General features: G+C 39.6%; 1 protein-coding gene across 1 annotated transcript in view; it reads left to right on the top strand.

Annotated features, from left to right (window-relative positions):
- Positions 1 to 19,412, top strand: part of adam12a (ADAM metallopeptidase domain 12a) — a 77,177-nt gene that overhangs the window by 8,974 nt on the left and 48,791 nt on the right. The window contains exons 2-3 of the mRNA XM_005736494.2: positions 3,592 to 3,713; positions 8,234 to 8,307. Coding sequence (XP_005736551.1) covers positions 3,592 to 3,713; positions 8,234 to 8,307 — 196 coding nt within the window. The remainder of the gene's footprint in view (positions 1 to 3,591; positions 3,714 to 8,233; positions 8,308 to 19,412) is intronic.

Below are 19,412 nucleotides of genomic sequence, written 5' to 3'. Positions count from 1 at the left end.
AACTGGGCTCTGGGATATAATAAAGAGGAAGAATTGTGTTGATTTGTTTTAGTGTGATGGATAGAAGGAAAAAGGGAAGAGCTGGAGTTGTGACAGGCTGGTAAGAATATGTCTGAGATCTGCTAAGAACTGAGGAAGGTCATCTGTTCCCTGCGGCCAGCAGCTCAAAGGCTGTGGAAAAGCATTCTTTTAGGAGCACTGACAATGCCAAGAAATGCTTCACTGTGAAACAGCATCAGGAAAAAAGTACATTTAGGCTCTTTAATGTCTAGGATAAAACTGGTCTTGTGGCTGTTCTTTCAGAGATGCATAAATGAAGCCAAAATGTTAAAAAGTGCAAATTTTACAACCAGACTTTTGCCCAGTTTTAGCACCAGTGATTCTGTTGCTCTAGATCAATAAATCAGTGCTTTCTGCTCAAGGGTCCCTAAGATTATCAATGCAGCAGGAAAACAAACAACGATCTTCCTTAGATTTCTAGAACCCTGGAGGGCGCATGGCTCTACAGTTGGAAATTGAAAGGTATTAAATATAGGATGGATGGATTGCTTTGAAATTTTGTAAAGATATATTTTTTTGTCTCTAGCGGGGGAATATTTTTGACTTGACTACCAAAAGGTTTAACTTTAAACTTGAAATATCTGTCTTTTAGATGGATTGCCACAAGATACCCTACAGGCTTGCTTTGCACTTTTCTTTCTGCACCATAATGAAACTGAATCTGCAGTTTTGAGTACAGTATCTTTTGTCATTGGATCAACTGTGCATGATATAAAGTTTGCATGTGTTCCCCAGCTACTCTGGCCTCCTCTCAACAGGGTTTATTGATAGAATCGTCAGCAATCCTTGACCGAAGTCTTGTTAAAACACTTTTTAAAACAACCTCTGTGCTTTGAGGGTCGGGAACTAGAGTCAAATTTATCCCAGATTCAAATCTTTGGTGCACTTGAGCCACAAATCGCTCAGTTTATTCTTAGAGTGAATATTGTGCACCTTCCATCAACCAGTCAAACACAGTAATGCTCTGTAAAATAATAAAACACTGACTACACATGCTCATTATGTAATAGATTTTTGGTTATTTTTCTTAAGAACGCTGCTAGGGAAAGCCAGAATTATTGCTTTATCCAGTCACGGATCTGTATCACGTTTCTGTCACCCGCAGGCAAATACACACACACAGTCATATTTCTCAGTACACAGGCACACCTCTCACCTAGCATTGACTTTATTGAGGCAATATAAGTGGTACAAGCTCTCATTGTGTACACTGGAACATAAAGGAAGGTGAACATGGCCAAAACTCTGCTTTATTAAGACCCCTGTTTACACTCTCTGTTATTGAGTATATAAATAAGGCATTGGGATCTGGTGCCACTTTTACCGCTCCCTTAATGCTTCTAGTGGCTCTTATAACATTCCAGCTAACAAAAGTCACTTGCACATTGCATACACTGCAGTCCTGTCATGCTTCAGTTTTACCTAATGTCTTTCTCAAGCATGTGGAAAAGAAATGAGCCTGCAGACTATTTCCACTAATATAATGCCATTCATAAAAGCAGGAATTAAACCTCAAAGAACACCACATTTGCAAAAGGGTTATTCACTTGTGGACTTTGAAGTCAAGGAACCCAACGCTGTATGGTTGTGAATCTCGTCTCCAAAGATGATGAGGCTCATGCATCAATATAAATCAAAAATCGGCTAACCACAATGTGAACCTGACCTTTCTCTGTCAAAGCTTTCCACAGTTTTCCCCCTTGTCTCTTGTGTTTATTTGTCCATACCTTCCTTAGAGGTTGTCATCTGTTCCCTTACTCAGCATGTCCACTTCCCCCAGACAGTGTGGTTTTCTGGGACTAATTAGAGTAGGAGTGCTTCTCTTGTTGTTCTGTGTATTATGCCGTTCCGTCCTTGCCCAAGCCTGCTTCTCATCATCAGGATGAAGTTGCATAGAAACTGCTGAGCAGGTCACCTCTGGCTCTCTGCTATCAGCTGGAATGGGTCTGTGATGTATTCCAGAGTGGTGGTATCCTCAGAGGGTAACCAGAACAAAGCTCAGCTGGGGTGTGTTGTGCCTGACCTGGCTTACTAATGCTGGATAATAGGCAGACTCAGCAATTTAGATGGGTGAGTCATGTGTAGAGAGACAGCAGGGGACAGAAACCTCAAAAGAAGCGCCTTGAATCTGCTGGAAATAATAATCAAGGATGAGTATATTCCCTTGAGTTTGCTTTATGTTTATGTGTGCTTAGAATGTTATTCAAAATTAAGATGGAGTAAAGTTTCAAGTTCAAAATATTATGCACGGACCGACCACACGCATAACTTTCCACAAACGCACTGACATCAAACTCAAACTAAATCTGTCTCTCTGCTGTTTGGAAGTGCTCGATGGAGTATCACTGGGAGAAAACAGAAAGCAAGCAAACAATTGATTTAGTATGTTTGCTCTGAAACAAATGGTTCTAACAACCCCTGCTGTTTTAGTAAGAGACCCAAGCTGAAAAATAACTTCCCCAATGCGGGGAGCTGATTACTGCAGGAAGCCTGTTAGCAGTGTCCTCCAGAGGCTCACTATTGCATTCTGGCTCAGTACGTGCTCATAATGTACTATTTAGAAAAGCTGCAGCTTCTGTCTTGCTTAAAGGTAGTAGACTTGCTCGGGTAGTGGTTGTTTTCCCGCCGTTTCCTGTCGGCTCACTTTGGGGACGTGAGTATTGGATTTGGAGACGAATATATTCTTAAATGACTGGCAATACAGCAGCGCCCCAAGTGTTGTAGCCATTCGGAGGCTCAGTTAACACCCTGTCAGAACAGTGAGAGAGGAGATAAAAGCGTGCTGGGAACAATGCCCCAAAGCTACGTCTAATCCCTGCGCTGCATTCTGGACACTGGCCCTGTGTTAGGAGTTATCGCAGCAGCAGCAGCAAGTCAAGCCGTCTTCGCTCAAAACTCTCCATTAGTCAAGAACTACGGAGATTTATGCAGCTCGAGTGTGAGAGTGGGTGGTTACGGTTTTGCCACAAGTTAACAGTTTTCATCGCTTGATGTCTGAGAGTGCCATTTAGTGTTGTTGTATTTATGTCTTTATGGCAGAGGAGAGGGGCTCCATTCTACTGATGGTCTATAAAAAGAAGACAAACATATGTTTGGGAACAGCTTAGATATAATGGAAATGGCATTTTGTCAGCGTAGATAATTGTTAGCTATGAAAAACAAATACATTCAGGGAGCATTAATTGCACGCTGTGGTGCAGAAAAGTCATCACATATACAAACGCTGTGATTCTGTTGAAGTGACACTTTATATTACAAGGCAGCTCCACTGTCAGGTTGTGCTCTGACTGATGCTATTAATGAACACCAGGCTCAGGATTTAATAGCGAGGAGGAATTCGCTGTCAGTATTGTTTGAAGAAAATCAGTTTTGAAAATGTTCCTCTAGTTTGTGAACACAGAACACAATGTGGACATTGTCTTTCTTTCTTTCTTTCTTTCTTTTTTTTGCAGATACTGAGAGAATTTAGAATAAAGAACACTTTGAAGTTTTCTCTGCATTCTCACTCGGTTTTTATATTTTCTTTTATAGGAAATCCTCCGACCACTGTTGTTCCACACAGACCGACAGCAAGGCAGAAACACTATGGGACTACAGTACCTCTTCAGCTTGTTGGAAAAGACTGGAAACCAATCAGCCAGCTCAAATCCCAGGTGGACAATAGTAGCCGTTTATGTTTTTATATTTTTTTATTTTACTGTTCGTCTACTTTTCAGCATCTGTTCATCGTACAGTGGATCAATTGTCTTTGCATATTAGTATTACTGTGTCACCTGTGACCTAGGTGTGTTTTTATATATGGTGTTGTGTAAGCCTTAAGCCACATCTCATTTCTTTATATTTTGCTAGGAAAATGGGAAATGATATACAGGGCAAAAACAAGAGTTTGTGCAATTTTAACAACCTTGAAAGTCAATATTTGGTATTACCACCTTTATCCTTCAGCACAGCCCGAACTCTCTTAGGTAAGAAGTCTTCAGAAATAGTTCTCCAGGCTTCTTGAAGGAAATTCAAAGCTTTTTTTGGATGTTTGCTTGCTTTCCTGTCAAGATGATCTACCACTGCTTCAATGCATTGTGGTCCAGGTTCTGAGGAAGCTAATCCATGACTGATAGTGATCCATTGTGTGTGTGTGTTTTTTTTTTTGTTTTTTTTTATATTCAGGTATGCTTTTACTGCATTGGCAATATGTTTGGGATCACTGTCATGCTGAAAAATTACATTTCCAATATTCCATATTGAGAATATTTGAACCACCTGATTCAAATGATGTTCAGTCCACTTCTTGTTTAATTTGGCATACCTCAATCTTTTGTTTTCCATTTTCTGTCTTTAAGAATGTTTTTTTGACAGGCACTCCTCCAAAGGGTCAGAGTTGAGTCTTTTCTTTATTTTTACTTGTTTTTCTCATTTTTAAGGACATGACTACATACACAGTTTATCTGCTATGGATAATTTTTTAGGTCTCCAACTTCTTATTTTGTCCTGTGCATTGTGGCTGATAGCTCACCTTAATGGTGCACAAATCATATTTTTGCCTATTAAACTGTTATTCTCTCTCTTTTTTTATTTTTATTTTTTAATAAATTCAATGTGCCTAAAGGTGAACATTTTTCTTTTACTAAATTTTCTGTTATGTGTAGATGCAACACTGGTTTATCCCTTGATTTGCATGCCTTTTTTACACTTGAATAATTCATAGGTTAGGGTTACGTGCCTTAAAAAGCAAAAGTACATTCCTTTTAAATGGTGAGGTGAGGAACTGGTCTGAAAATGAATACAAAAATCAGCCAATGTTCAAAGTCTCAGGATCAACTGACACCTATCAAAAAAACAAAAGTGCAACTGGACTCCTAGTACACTAAAGTTATATGGAAGGCAAAATGATGGGGGTCAGTTTAACACAGCTTTTCCATATATCCCAATATATTTTTGCATGCTTCCATTATTTTTTTTACCATACAAAAACTAAACGATTTTACAAAAACCAACGACTACCAGCGTCAAAATTATTAGTCTCTGTGATGTTATTTGTGCCTCCATTTTTTGCTGGGTAACAGTCTGCAGTCCTTTTGTCCTGTTGTAGTTTTCAGCAAGTCTCGAACGTGCCTCCTGAGCAATCCAAGCCCATTCTTCTTTGTCCTACTCTCAAGCTCCTCCAGATTTGATGGTGTTCTTGGATGGACCTTCACCCTGCAGATTTTCAGTGACATTTAAGTCAGGGCTTCGTGTAGGCTATTTTTATCATTTTAAAAGACAAAGTGATAATCCAGACACAGTTTTGCTGCAGATTGCTTACAGTTTTAGTTCATATTCTTCATGATTCCTTACACCTTGAAGAGATTCCCAGTTCCAGATGCACTGTAGCATCCTTACAGTGTAATACTTCTACCACCATGTTTCACTTTGGGGACTATTCTTCTCCAAACATAATCAGCATTTCTATGGCCAAAGAGCTCTAGTTTCGTCTCACCTGACCAAAGAACATGCTTCAAATATGCATATTTTTTTCTTCAGAATGTCCTTAGCATACTTCAGTCTGCCTTGAAAGGATCTCTTCTGCAGAAGTGGTGTTGTGTTTTTCCTCAGTCTGCAAGCTCAGTCTATTCTTGTGCAGTGTTCTTGTGATTGTCTACTTTGAGACTAAAACTCCTGAAGTCATTCACTAGTGTCTTGGCAGTTGTTCTGGGGTCTTTAGTCTCATATCTCACTATTTTTCTTTCCAGAGTCATTGAAATCTTTCACTGCCAACCTCTTACTACCTCTGCCAGGCTTGTGGCTTTCTTTCAATTTCTTGATCATACTTTTCACTCCAGTTCTTGACACTTGAAAACACTGTGATAACTTAGTATATTTATCTTCTGCTTTGTGAGCGTCAACAATTCTTTTTACGAAATCTAAACTGATTTCTTTTGGTTTTGGCATGCTCACTTAAGTGACAGCTCCAAACCCTGGTTTGAGTTTTTATATCGTGTGTAAAGTGGAAGATAACGCTCATTTGTAACTTGTTGTTACAAGGTTTGAGCATTCCAAAGTTAAAGCACATCATTGCACAGCAGTTGTTTCTGTTAACGCTCAATAAAAAAAATCTGTATTTCAGTATTTTGATTCAAATTTGAATCAAATTGATCTGGAAACTAAATTAGCGCAGGTATCTTTTCTACAGTAATCTATGTTCAGAGGTAAGTTCACTAGTACCCATGCTACAGTATTGCTTAGTATTGTTTAGCAGGTTTGTGTTGTTGGGAAACTAGTACACTTAATCAGATTGAGAAAAGTAAAAACTTGGGGTGGCCAGAGTTATTTATATAGTAAAATTAGTTATTTTAGCCTTAAACAGATTTTTGTAGATATAAATGAGATGGTATTGTAACGACGTAAAACTGATAGTATTTGCTTTTTAAGTATAAGTGTATGGAACGTCATTTTAGCCTGTTGCTAGGTGACTGGAAGGCAACATGGCTGACCTAATAATATCTGATATAGATAAGAACCTTCGGTGGCCTAAGACCTATCTGTGTGTTAGGTTTGGTTGTTCTAATCCTGGGGGCTAGTAAGATGACATAGCCTGTCAGTGCATGGCCCAGGGCCTCGCTGCTGGATCTCCAACCAAGTCTCTGCAAAACTGACTATGAAACACAACTGAATATGATATTCTTTTTTTTTTTTTTGGGTAGCCTAACTATCTTGACAGTTTTGTTTTTTTTCCATCTCCTATTAATGTAATCTGACAAGTAACATTGCTTGTGTATTTAACAGATAGTCTCAGTGTAGGAGTCATTTAAATTCGATGCAATCTGAAGTGAATTAAAAAAAAACAAACAAAAAAAAAAACAGATCACTTACTAACAGATCAGGAACAGCAGTCAGGTAAAATATATTTAAATGAATTGGATCACATACAGTCAGCATAATCATAATCATTTCTTTATGTTAATATTTCAAGCACAGACAGCTGTTCGAATTCAGCATCTGAGAATGGAAGAAAGCGCTAAATGACCCGCTGGAACATCGATGAAGTGTTTGAAATGTGGGCTCCTTGGCTCAGTTTGTTGATATAATCCCAGACTATACAAACAAAGTACGTGGCTGCAAGCAGACATAAAAGCACAAAGCTGAGCTAAGCTTCCAGGTTGTGTTATTGACTGAATTCATTTGTGCATTATTTTGTTTTGTCTTAACCAAACGATCAAGGTGCCACAATATTTCTTAATGAACACTCGCCATGAAGGCGAATTTAAGTGCAACTGCCTAGTAACAAATCCAAATATCCTCTGCATCATCTGTAATTCATCTGAAGACAATGATGGTTGTACCCATTATATAGTGTAAGCCTAACCATGTGTTTGGAAAAATGTGTTTGCAGAAAATAGCGGAAGGTTTAGTCCCACAGACAATATTACTGCCTGAAACCTTAAGTGTTCTGCTTCCACATCCTCTTATGATCCACTAGACATTCTTCTTCATGGGGGGTGATGGATGACTTAACCCAGAGAAGTGCTCTTTGCTGCAGTTGACCCAGATTGAGCTGCATGCGTCAAATGTGTTTGTGTGTGCTTGTTGTTGCCCTGGCAATTTGGAAAATGTGAGGCAGAGGAGGATTTCTCTTTTTTTGTGCTTGTGTGTATGAGTGAGGGTATCACACTAAAAGAGAGAGGTTGTGTGTGCGCGCATGTGTGGGGCGGAGGGAAGACAGGAAGGCACGTTTGTTGCACAGCGTGACTGACAGAAGTGATATATATGACCCTTCATCTGACTCTAACAGAGACGCACGGTGTTGTAACTCATTGGGTGTGAACACTCATGGGTTTCTGCAGGATTAATGTCAAATGCAATAGAAGCATAACGCTAATCCTCTCAGCTCTTGTTCTAAGATACAAAGTAGCTTCGTAAGGATTTCCGACTCCTCTGATCAATTGAAAACAGTCGTCTTGCATCCTTTCTCACAGTGCTGGGTGGTTCAGTCAAAGTTTCATTCTGATTGGAGTAAAGTTTCTAGTGTTTTGGGGTTGGTTTTTTTTTCATTATACTGCCACACAGCTATTTTCTAACTAATGCTGTGGCATTCGAACAGCAACAAGTGTCACAACAAGTCTTCCCTCAATCAAAAATCTGTGTGTGAGAGTCCAGAATTAATTTTTCCTATCTCCTCTCCTGCTTGTTGTCTCTTCAGAGCCACCCAGCATCACTGAAGCTCCTGATTGAAGTGGAAAGTGAACAGCTGCTCCTGGCTCTAGAGAAAAATGAGTAAGTGTCCCTCTTTTCATACATGCCTTTAGCTTACAACTGCGTGGTTTCTGGAGTACAAATAGGTGGCATATGCGGTGCCCAGGGGCTACAACTGGGGATCTATCCAAAGAACGAGAGGGAGGAAGTGTCTCTTTGCGCTGTGGTGTGGGCATGCCAGGGCTCTCTGTGCTCGAGTCTTTTTGTGTGCTGAAACAAAGACTTGAAAGAGAAATTCCTGGAAGCATCAGCCAGACTGATGAAAACCGACGTCTTCTTCCTTCTTCTCCCTCTATCTTTTCATTTGATCTATTGGCATAAGACGGGGGAGAAGGAGGCTTTGTTTGAACACCGCAGACACCCAGCGCTCTGCGTATTAAGATACTGTCAACATGATGTCAGTTAAGGGACTGGCGAGGAGGAGTAACATCATTTGAAAGAGATGAGGTCATTGGCGGAGATAGATTTTGACAGAGATGTAGCTGTGGAAGTGTTAGGAGGAATATTTGTCATCTTTGCATTTTTACAGAAGGACTCATTCAATGTGGCCTCAGACAGTCGGAGTTGAGCGTACTGCTGAGAAGGATGGGGCGTGATTGATGGAGCAATATGTTTTCCATCCAGCCTGCTGCCACACATGAGCAACCAGGAACAAGCAGAGCTGTCTGTGTGATGGAGAGAAAGCGGGCGAGGGAAGCTGAGAGAGAGTGTGAAAGGGTTTTTATACCATCGTTAGCCATGAATCTCACTTGTTTTCCAGACTTAATATATGTAAATTCCACCTGCAAACTGTGGGACAAAGCTTTCAACACTAGCTACAGCAATTTTTATGGCTGCCTGCGCTGAAAATATTTTTTTATTGGAAATCACACTCGTTTTTTTTTTTCCTGTTGAATATTCATGCTTTGCACAGGTGGGGATTTTGCAAAGCTGTCTTTCAGATTGTCAGATTTTCCTCCGCTATATTTCATTTTAAAATGGAAACAAAGCTTTTCCCACAACCAGCAGCAGTGGAAACACCTTACGTTCTCATACTTCGCCCATCTGATTTTCATTCGGCATGACTGCCATCATTGTCCTGTGGCTTGAAATGTAAAGTCCTGTGTTAGTTTCAAAGCCATAGCCAAGAGGAACAAACAGAGATGATGGAGAGGTGCAATCTAGATCTTTCTAATGAGCTTGAGCATGATGGAACGACTTTAGTCAAACAAACCTCCGTGCTTTCCAAATACCAATCTGTCACAATGTACTGTCAACGCTTGCAGCAAGTCTCGAGAAAAAGGTTTAATTACTATCAGTGAGTGTTCTGTCGCAAGTCAAAATAATACTTCATCAAAAAAATAGCTACTTAATGCCATATATGTTTGACAAGACAAAACACACACAAAGGACATGAGTTGAAAGAGACGTGTTGATAAGTGTGTTGGCTTTGGTCGGTGTCGACAGCGAGAACAGAACCTGCTGTGCTGACTTTTAGTGAAGGTTCTTGTCTGAGGTTGCTGGCAGACTGGCTCTACGTCGCTGATGAAACCCAGTTGTTCAAACACAGCCGACATCTGTAGAGGTAGGGAAAAAAATGTTCCAGGATGAAGAGATTTGAATTAAGCACCCAGATTTCTCTATTTATTTTTGGGGTTTCTTTTCTTTTTCAGAAATCTGTTAATAAATATTGCTGGCTACAAAACATGATTGAGGTTTCACTGCACGGTTGAATGTGATCAGTTCAGCCGTAATGATAGGTGAACGTGATCTGTGTGACAGAGTAGCGGTTGCTGCCTTTTTCACAAAGTTCATCAAATGCATTTTCTTTCACATTTTTTAAATACGTGTTGCAAAACTTAAGTCAAAAAAACACATTTTTGCAACTATTACCGGGTTGTTTTTCACTTAAAGATTAAAAACATATAACGGATATCTTCATCCTTTTTTTTTAAGGTGTTAGCCCAGGAACCCAAACCTTTAAACACAACTGAGCCAACGGTACGGTAACAACTCTGGTGTATAGTTAAAAAATGCAGCTGTAACTGGCACCTTGTCATTTTCAATTACTGTATTAGTTTCAGTCAATATTTAAGAGGATCTCTGGTGTTTCTGTGATGGTGAGTTGCGTAGTGTCTGTGGCACTGATGACATTTGGAAAGCCTGCAACATGATGAAAACTCTTCGTGATTCTTGAAATGTGTTGTGCGCGGCGGTACGGAAAATGCTTTGGTGTCTGCTCTTTGGCATTAAGGGCTGCGGAAGCACGAGACACCGACTTCAGATATTCCTACAACATCCCCGGACACACTCACAAAGCAGCCTGTTGTCAGGATGGAAAGGGCGCTTGCCGCCTGGAGCAAAATGTCAACGTGTGTCAATGTGTGAACTTGCACTTTTAACTGCAGTTCAAAAACTTGCTGCCCGACCGCACTGTTGAACTAAAATATGTAAAGTAAAAAAGAAATGAAAGCAGAATGAAATAAGCTCCAGACTGCTACCTATTTGATTTAGATTATGCTTTTGGATGTATGCACATCAAATAAATTTTTATGTGGATCAAGTCACTGAAACATCCAGCAGGTATTGCTTGCAGAGGGATTCCATCTAAAATAATATTAGCAGTGGTAAGACATTTTAAACATCCCCCGCTGCAGACAAATTAAAGTCCCTACAATACAGATGTTGAACATGATTTACATTTCCCACCTGTGAAAAATAATCTGTTTTTATGTGAAATGCATATTCAGCAGATGAGTATCGCACTGCAAGCTTAAGTGATCGCACTATTTGCCCGGTGGGTGTACATCATTCCACATTTTCTGACTCTAAAAGCTCCAGTTGAACATGATGAAGCAACACATTGTTTCATTTACTGCAAAGAGGTTGGCTGTTGAGATGCCACTAGGCATCCTAGACTCGTCTTCTTGGATCGGTTTTGTTAATAGGAGACAGTCAAAATGAGACTTGGTGTTGTCTTTGTTTCTTATTACTAGAAGGTTAAAGACCTTAATTACAGGCTGTGGCAATACTCTGAGGGAAAGTAAACAGAATGCACAGCATATACTGCTGTATATATCTCATTACTATTGCATATACTCTCTGTTCTCATTTCCTTTGTCACTGTTTGAAGCATTCATTCAGATTCTTGCCTTTGCTGGGTGAGAGAGGCTTATGCACATTTAGTCTAGTTGTGACAGTTACTGAGCTTTGACCTCAGGGTATTGAACCACTTCTGGTCAAGCTGTTATAGCAGCTCTTGCTGCTTTGTGCCTTTGAATGTGAAGCCTCCAGGCATATCAAGATGAGTCCCAAGCTAAGCAGGCAGCATGCTCTCCATCCATATTTCCCTTTCTAAATGGACTGCAAGAGACTGAAAGAAAGCCTGGGGCTCATCATCTGGGTGGAGAATGTTTTTGGTTGCTTTCGCTTGAGGTTTCTCGCTGCTCATCATGGCTTATAGCCTTGAGCATAATGTGCTTGGAGGTTTGCTATTCATCTTCTGGAGTCTTTTGTGTTGTCAGACAAACAATCACAACGGAGCACACATCGATGCAGATCCACAATCCTAAAACTGGCCCTTTCCCTGGACAGAGGGCAGACAGGAAATGTTTCCTGGCTGCAAACTTCTTCTATCACTCTGGTGCTTGGCAAAACAAAAGAGACAGAGTCCAGACACAGTTTGTCCTAGTTTGCGTATTGGACGTTAAGATGTTATTTGATTCCATGTCTTGGACTGGACCACTGCTGGCCTGTGACCTGTTGCTTCTCTCAACGAAGACATTCTCATGTCTCACTGAAAACACGGTTAGGAATGGGCCTCTCCTGGGGAGCTGAACAAACAAAAGGCTAAAGACTCTCCATAAGTGTTATTGTTCTCGTCTAAGCCACACACAGATTGTTTAAGGAACATCAAAACCAAAGATGCTCATGTGTATCAAATCATCGCTCTTGCTATAGAGCTAAGATTGAGACAAAGAGAGCATTAAATCTTTCTCCAGTATATACATGAAACGACATGGATTATTTTTTTCTCATTATGATTTATACAAGACTAGAATGTGTGAAATAACGACATCTTAACGATAATGTTTCTGAGTGCACCTTGCAGATATACTCTTTTTTTTTTTTTTTTTCTCCATGACAACTTTTTTCTTAAAGGTGATTTTTCTTTTTTTTAATGATTAATGCAATATTTGGCAGTTTGTATTTCACTGCAGCAGAGATGATTGGGTAACTATAGTCAGCTCCTACACTGTATTCTTTTTTTATTCCCCCCTGTTAAAGGTTGAAAGAATAATCCTAAACTATGCTGGCCTAAGTCTTTAATGCATCACCCTGAATGATCATCTCAGGGATGAACAAGAACATCTATTTTTAGCCAATGAAATCGGGCGACATCATCAGCGGCGATGACGATTCCAACGCCAGTGAACGGCGATGAATTTTCATCCGTGACTTGATTGACTTTAGATTTGATCTTTATGTGCATTTAAATTGCTGTCTGTCTGCTGAAGTGTTTTGTGTGCGTAACGAACTGTGCATTTGCTCAGGTGACGATTTGATCTAATTGTAAAAGACTGTGTCCCGCTAAGCCAACAACCAGTGATTGAAACCCAGTGATAACCAGTTTTCTTGAGCAGCACTTATACTGAAAACCTATTAAATTTCTCCCTATTGCTACCTGCGGTACAAAAGTGTGAAAAAGTAAGGTGGAATTTAATTTCATTAGGCGATACCTAAATACATCTTCCCTCCTGTTAATGCTGCATAGATCCAGTAAATGTATTTTTTTGAAAGAATGTGTCTCATGTATAGACAGAAATATACATGAGCTTTCTTTTATCACTGAAACACACAAACACACTATAGTCTAAAATTCATTCAGAACCAGGAAACCTTTTTCTCAGCGAAGGATGCACTGAAGCTCAACTAGCCTTTGTACCTTTCTTGTTACCCTTGCGGCTGCAAGGCCATGATACACTGTGATTCATTAGTTTCAAAGACAAGCCTTGGAAATAGGCTCATCTTTTCCAGAGCCTGCACCTTTTAACTACTTCTTTCAAAATGGAATTTTTTGGAAGGAGCTTCCCTCTTTTGAATTACCTTCTCAGAAGCTCCAATTATTTTCAAGCTCAGAGCTGTAATTAATAACTTGGACTCAATGTTCCTAATTAATTAGAAAGTTACACTTGAAAGGTCTTAGAAAAGCTTGTTTCTTCTTTCAGAATAGGAAAAAGAAAATGAAACGGGCTTTTGTTATGATTATTTCTGTATACGTGTGTTTTGGTGATCTTGAAACCTTTCACTCCGGTCTGTAAGCTCACTTCAAAGCTCAAGGTACAACAAGAACTGGGACCATTCACCATATGCAACCTTGTTCCTCTCGAGTTTCTTTGTCACCTTTTTTTTTTTTCCTTACTAAAATGTACATGACATCTAAATAAAGGCTGATATTTGCTATGTTTTAAGATGTCATTTGTGTCTGATATACTGTAGTTTTCCCCCTGGAATTGGAATAATTGGAGTTTCAGTTATCAAGGTTCAACTCTACATGTAGACCGTTTAGCGCTGTGATTTTGAAATGTCAAAACAAAAATTCACAATAGCAAAGGACACTTTTCTAAGTTGTGAGGGACGTTTTCAGTCCTTTGCTCTAAACCCGGAGCATTTTTCCAGATAGACCACAGGGGTCTCAAGGCTCCAGCTGGTAGATCTATTCCTTAGCCCCCCTCCTCTCACCATCAAGTACACAGCCAGCTGAAACCTTCTGAAAGTAGCAGTTTCTCTCTGGCGAACAAGCCGTCACTCCTCCTTAAAGAACTTATAGAAGCTCCTGCAAATAATAAAGATGCCTCTACTTTTAAATTCGGACCAATCTGGTTTGGTGTCTCTTGGTGATTGCAGATGATGGATGGGGAGCATTTCTTAAAAATAAAAACTTGGTTTCTTTTAACTAGTCGCCATCCCGTACAAAGGAGCAAAGATTTTCTGAATGCTGCTTGTGTGTAGTGCTCAGGGTTTTGGAAATACATGAATTGTAAAATACTAGACAGCCCTGATCCTGTGTTTTGTATGACTCTTTTGCAGCTAATCCATGAATTGAAAGTCTTAACAATAACCTGTTCGATTTTACCTGTAAATGCCAGCCTGTCATTTCAAACAGACTCCAGTGCATCTTTCAGGATAAGATTAAATAAAAATGAATGAACAAAAGGGATTGTTAAATATAGACTAGGCCACGTGTTTTATTTTCACACCTATATGCAATTGCATTCTAACATTTAAGAAAGTATAATGTAATTTTCAGCACATCTCAGGTGTCTTCTACTTTCAGTTCTCCATCCATCTTGTGAATATGTGATGAAAAATCACGTCCCCTGAGTATCAGCTTAATCAAATTTCAGCCCTGTTTAACAGCACCATAGCTTCATCAGATATATTAGCATATATTAGTTTTTACGTCTTGCATTATTGAACAGCATAGTTACATTTTTGTTTTGATTAATTTATTAAAGTACAGCATTTGAGCAATAAATTATTTGGTGATTAAACTCAGATAAAGCTATATAGCAGATTGGACTCCAACAATGATAAGAAGTAGGACAGGACCCCCTAGAGTTTAGATGCTGGCGGTGGCGGAGATGAAGCAGGTGGAGGCATGACTCTCCAGCTGATCAGGATATGAAGGGGGCCACACGAATCAAAGTCTGGAAGGCAGAACAGAGGTTGAATGGGTTGCAGAAGACGGGCAAGTAAATGACTTGGCCAGAGTGATCGCGGCAGAATTGAGTTTGACAGTATGGGAAAGTGGAAGCGATGTAAAGATTAGATCAGCCTGAACACTCAGGAATGCGAGAGAACCAGTGAATGCAAATCTTTCTTACTGAACTTGCACATAAACTTCATGTCACAAATGTACTGAAAGCTTAAATGGCACCAATAGGTAATATGACAATTAACCCTGGAGAACCCATGGGGTCAAATTTGACCCCATTGGTTCTCCAGGGTTAAGATGATCTCTCTGTAAAGGTAAAAATCCGGCAATAATCTAGGACTATTACAACTTTGTAGACACAAATGATGTTGTATTATCACTTTATATTAATGTTGCAGATGTGCAGGATGTTATTATTTTATTTACAGTTGGCTAATATGGCTATTGGGCAACTCTTAACATTTAGACAGATGCCCAGGTTAACAAGGTTAGCATTTAAGATCATTTCATACTTAAATGGTGTTGAAAATGGAAGATTTACTGACACCTATTGTTAATGTGTTCAGGTCTAGTTTAGTTCATATATTTTCTGAAGAACATATATTTAAAAAATAAGATGCAAAATATCCAGTGACCTAACCTTCTGCGACTGTTATCATCCTTAAGTAGCCACTTACAACTTATTGGGGAATCCTAATTTTTCCCTCGTGACCGGTGGTCTCTAGGTCTGTCTGCCTGGGCTCTTTATTCACTTGATCATACATTGTCACCATGACTGTCACACATTGAAAATGTTTAGTTAATGCCACATTGGTAGTGTTTGCAAATGTGTAAGATGCAGTCATGTGAATCTTAACAGCCAGAAATCATTAGAAATATCTTTGATTACAGAATTCGCAATATGCAAAAAATAGAGTATTATTAAAGCACAATTGGAGGATTTTTTAGTACAAAAGCTAGCTTTAGTCTTACTTTTCCAGGTTTCTTCATCTATGCATCTATCTTTTTTTGTTTGTTTTCTTCTCTTGGCCTCTAATTATCTGTTTTTCTTTCTACCTCTGCTTCACAGCTTTTCCCTTTCACCTACTTAAGCAAACTGTCTTCATAAATTCTAGTGAAATCTAATTTTCTCAAGGCTCAGGGGTGCCAAAGAGAACAAACAAAAGCAGCCAAAGTTTTTGACCTTTGTGGCTCCTGACCATGAAGATATGCAACCCGAGAGTCATAGTCCTGGCTTCCATCCTCCTCCTGACAGACAAACAGATTTGCTGGTTTTACAGTGTGAGTTAATGTCAGCTGGGTGGGAATGCTCACTGTATTTCCTTACTTCATCCTCCATCCTGTTCTCTCCGTTCTCACAGTCCAATGACCTTCCTTTGACCAGTCTTGCTTGTGTATGGGGTCACTGGCTGAGCGAAGATGCCACGTGTGGTCATCAGTCAGACGGTTGGATTTTGGCCGTCTCCTTTAGCTGATCCAGGGTTTTTTTTCACCCCCTTCTGCTGCCTTGCACATGTTTAGACAGAGCAGTGTCCTTGTGAAAAATGAATGCTGAATGAAAAGCAAAAACAGCATTTGTTCCAGTTGACTAGCAGTGAAAAATACCAGCAGCAGTTTCTCTTCCTTGCCCTACAAGGTAGCGTGTCTATTGAGAAACTTGTGGTAATTTGTTTAGTTTAGTTTTTTTTTTTATGTTCTCCAGTTTTTTTTTTTTTTTTGACTCATTTAAAACTTCAAGACTACACAAGTAGCGGTGGGAAACCTGTGTAGGAGTTAGAGCTCAGATAGCTCTTTTATCACTAAATTTAGCTTAGTGATAAAAGGAAATGGTGCAAAGAAAGTCAAGGACATGGAGCAAATAGCAAACCCCTCTCTACACGTCATGCAAAAAGCAGATGCTTTTGGCTTCACATCCCACTCGTCATTAACAGTATGATTCCAGGTTGTTGTGGTGGACACACAGGGAGTTAAAGAAAGTATGGGGAGGATGTGTGAATGAAATGGAGATCTCTGGTGTTCTTGCTTTGCCAGATAGGTTGTGAAGGCAATTCCCCCTCATCTTTTGTACCAGCCTTCCTGTCTCTCTGATAACTCCCTGTTGGCGTATGGGACACGATAGGGTCTCCTTTGGTTGGCCCCTTTACTCCTCCTCACTCACTCTCACCCAATCCCTCAAGCACTGAGAAGTGAGCTGCCAACAACAATAGGAGCTGCTAGGGTTTGATAAAGAGGCTGTGGACTGCTTTGGGGTGCAGGGACCCAATGAAATCAAAGCTGGACTCCATGACACAGTTTCCTTCAAATCATCAGCAGCGTTTCTGAGAAAAGGGGTCAAAGGCAGGTTGTAAATTCATATAGGGTTAAGCAGGAAACTACACTTGCTGACTAATGACGGGAAATATCATCGAGGACACTGAGAGAACATCCTTTATATTTTTTCCCTACAATTTTTATTTTTTTTTGCAGTTAAGCAACAGTCAGCAAGTTAAAACAATGGATTTGGAGAAATGAATGCGAAAGGTAACATCATGCAAACTTCACACAAGACCAAGTTAAATTAATTAATAAATTATGAAACATTTAAAAAAAAATAATTTTAGTGTCTCAATCATGACCTCATAGTTTCTATGAGTCTGACTGGCCCTGCTCCTGTGATTGATTTTCCTCCAAATGCGATTAAAATGTAATAAATGAGTGATTTGTGTGGTGGCAGATCTGGTATACTTTCCCTTTCTTTGTGCCTAATGGGTCATTGATGTTGTAAAAATGAATGAATCCCAGCTGTGTGCTTCATCTGAAAGCTCTGCTCCGTGATGGGATGTTTGCAGACAGTGTCTTAGAGCCAATTATGTTCCACTTCCTGCGTGCGTCACCTGAAATACAGGAGTATTATTCCCCCAATGATCAATGGACCATGGATGATTTAGTAAGGCGTTATTGGAAAATCAGTAACCAACCTTACAAACGGGGTAAAATGATTTTGAGACACAATAAAGTCTTATCAGTATTCGCTGCAGAAAACAACTTTTTCTTTTTTCTTTTTTCTGCACCAACTGTGTGACTTTGCAGAAGGAAGCGTCCATCTGCCTGTGACAAGAGACTGACAGCATGACAGGATGTACAACATTAATGGTGCTGACCCTCAGATAAGCTGTAATGTTAGCTATCTGCACACTTCCTGTGGTTTGTGTATGGAAAGAAAATAATTCCTACGTGAAACTGCTGGCAGCAAGATTTGAAGATTTTCTTTAGTAATGACCTCTGGCGTCATTGCTGCTGATTTTTCTAAATGTGTAATAGGTACTATGAGCCCTACAAGGCAAGCGCTGTCTCCAAAACTGAACAAGTCACACCAAAACAACCTTGATGGATAAATAGCACCACAAGCCAGAGGGAAAATACTTTGATAAATAATTGGATTTTGATGCGAACTGTCCATTTAAAGATAAATGAATACTTTGCTGTACGTAAGATCGCTTAATAAAATGGACATAAAATAAGACCACACCTTTTGGCAAAGATTGCTGATAATTCAGTTGCTTATTCGCTCTTCTAACTTTAATTTTGTAGCTTTAATCTTGCAAAGGACCCCAGGGTCACAATGTATAAGCAAACCCACTTTAATACATCACTTTTTCTAGACAGAGTGAAGACATCTCTCTCACTGACAGATATCAGAGGGGTGAAAAACAGGATGGGAGGGAGAGTACATTTGTATTCAGGTCTTAATTGTTTGATTTCCCTTAAGGGAATGCACGGCAGAGGAGAAAGGCACGAAAAGTATGTGGTTGTACAAGTACCGACAGGCTTAATTAAATGAAATGCTCCTATTTTCTGTGTGCATTTACCTTGTGAAAAGAATGATAGGCTTGATTGTTTGAAGTTCCCCTGTCGCTCATTAGTCAAAGCACAAGGTTGCAGTGAATATAGATGCATGAGCTTTGTGCCTTGGGCCAGTTCCCTGCAAAACATTGGAAATGATGGGAATGCTCAAAGCTAGTCTGTTTGTTTGACCCATCCCGAAAATGACTTTGCATTCACCTCTCCACGGTATCTCCTCTTATTCTTGGTCTTCACTCACATAATAATCAGAAGAAAAAGCCAAGTAATAAATGATGTAGACAACAGACAAAAGTCTGTTTCCAAGTTAATTGTTTTGTAACTGCACATAAAGCCTTTTGTTTACACTTGAATATATTCACAGATGGGAATATAAATTAAACTGCATCCATCTCCATCTGTTAGCTTTTATCATTTCCTGGTTTTGCAAAACACAAAAGGACATGGATTGCAAAATCTCTAAAGGGGTGTTTCACTCAAAAAAAGAAAAAGAAAAAGATTTTACAACTTTTTTGATTTTCTTGCTCATTTTTCTAGTCCAGATTTTGCAATATCAGTCTCTTACATAGTTGTTTCCGATTTAACACGA

Source organism: Pundamilia nyererei, unplaced genomic scaffold (genome assembly GCF_000239375.1).
Source record: "Pundamilia nyererei isolate P.nyererei 1_Seehausen unplaced genomic scaffold, PunNye1.0 scaffold00069, whole genome shotgun sequence".
Classification (NCBI taxonomy): domain Eukaryota; kingdom Metazoa; phylum Chordata; class Actinopteri; order Cichliformes; family Cichlidae; genus Pundamilia; species Pundamilia nyererei.
This window is presented reverse-complemented; position numbering and strand designations above follow the sequence as displayed.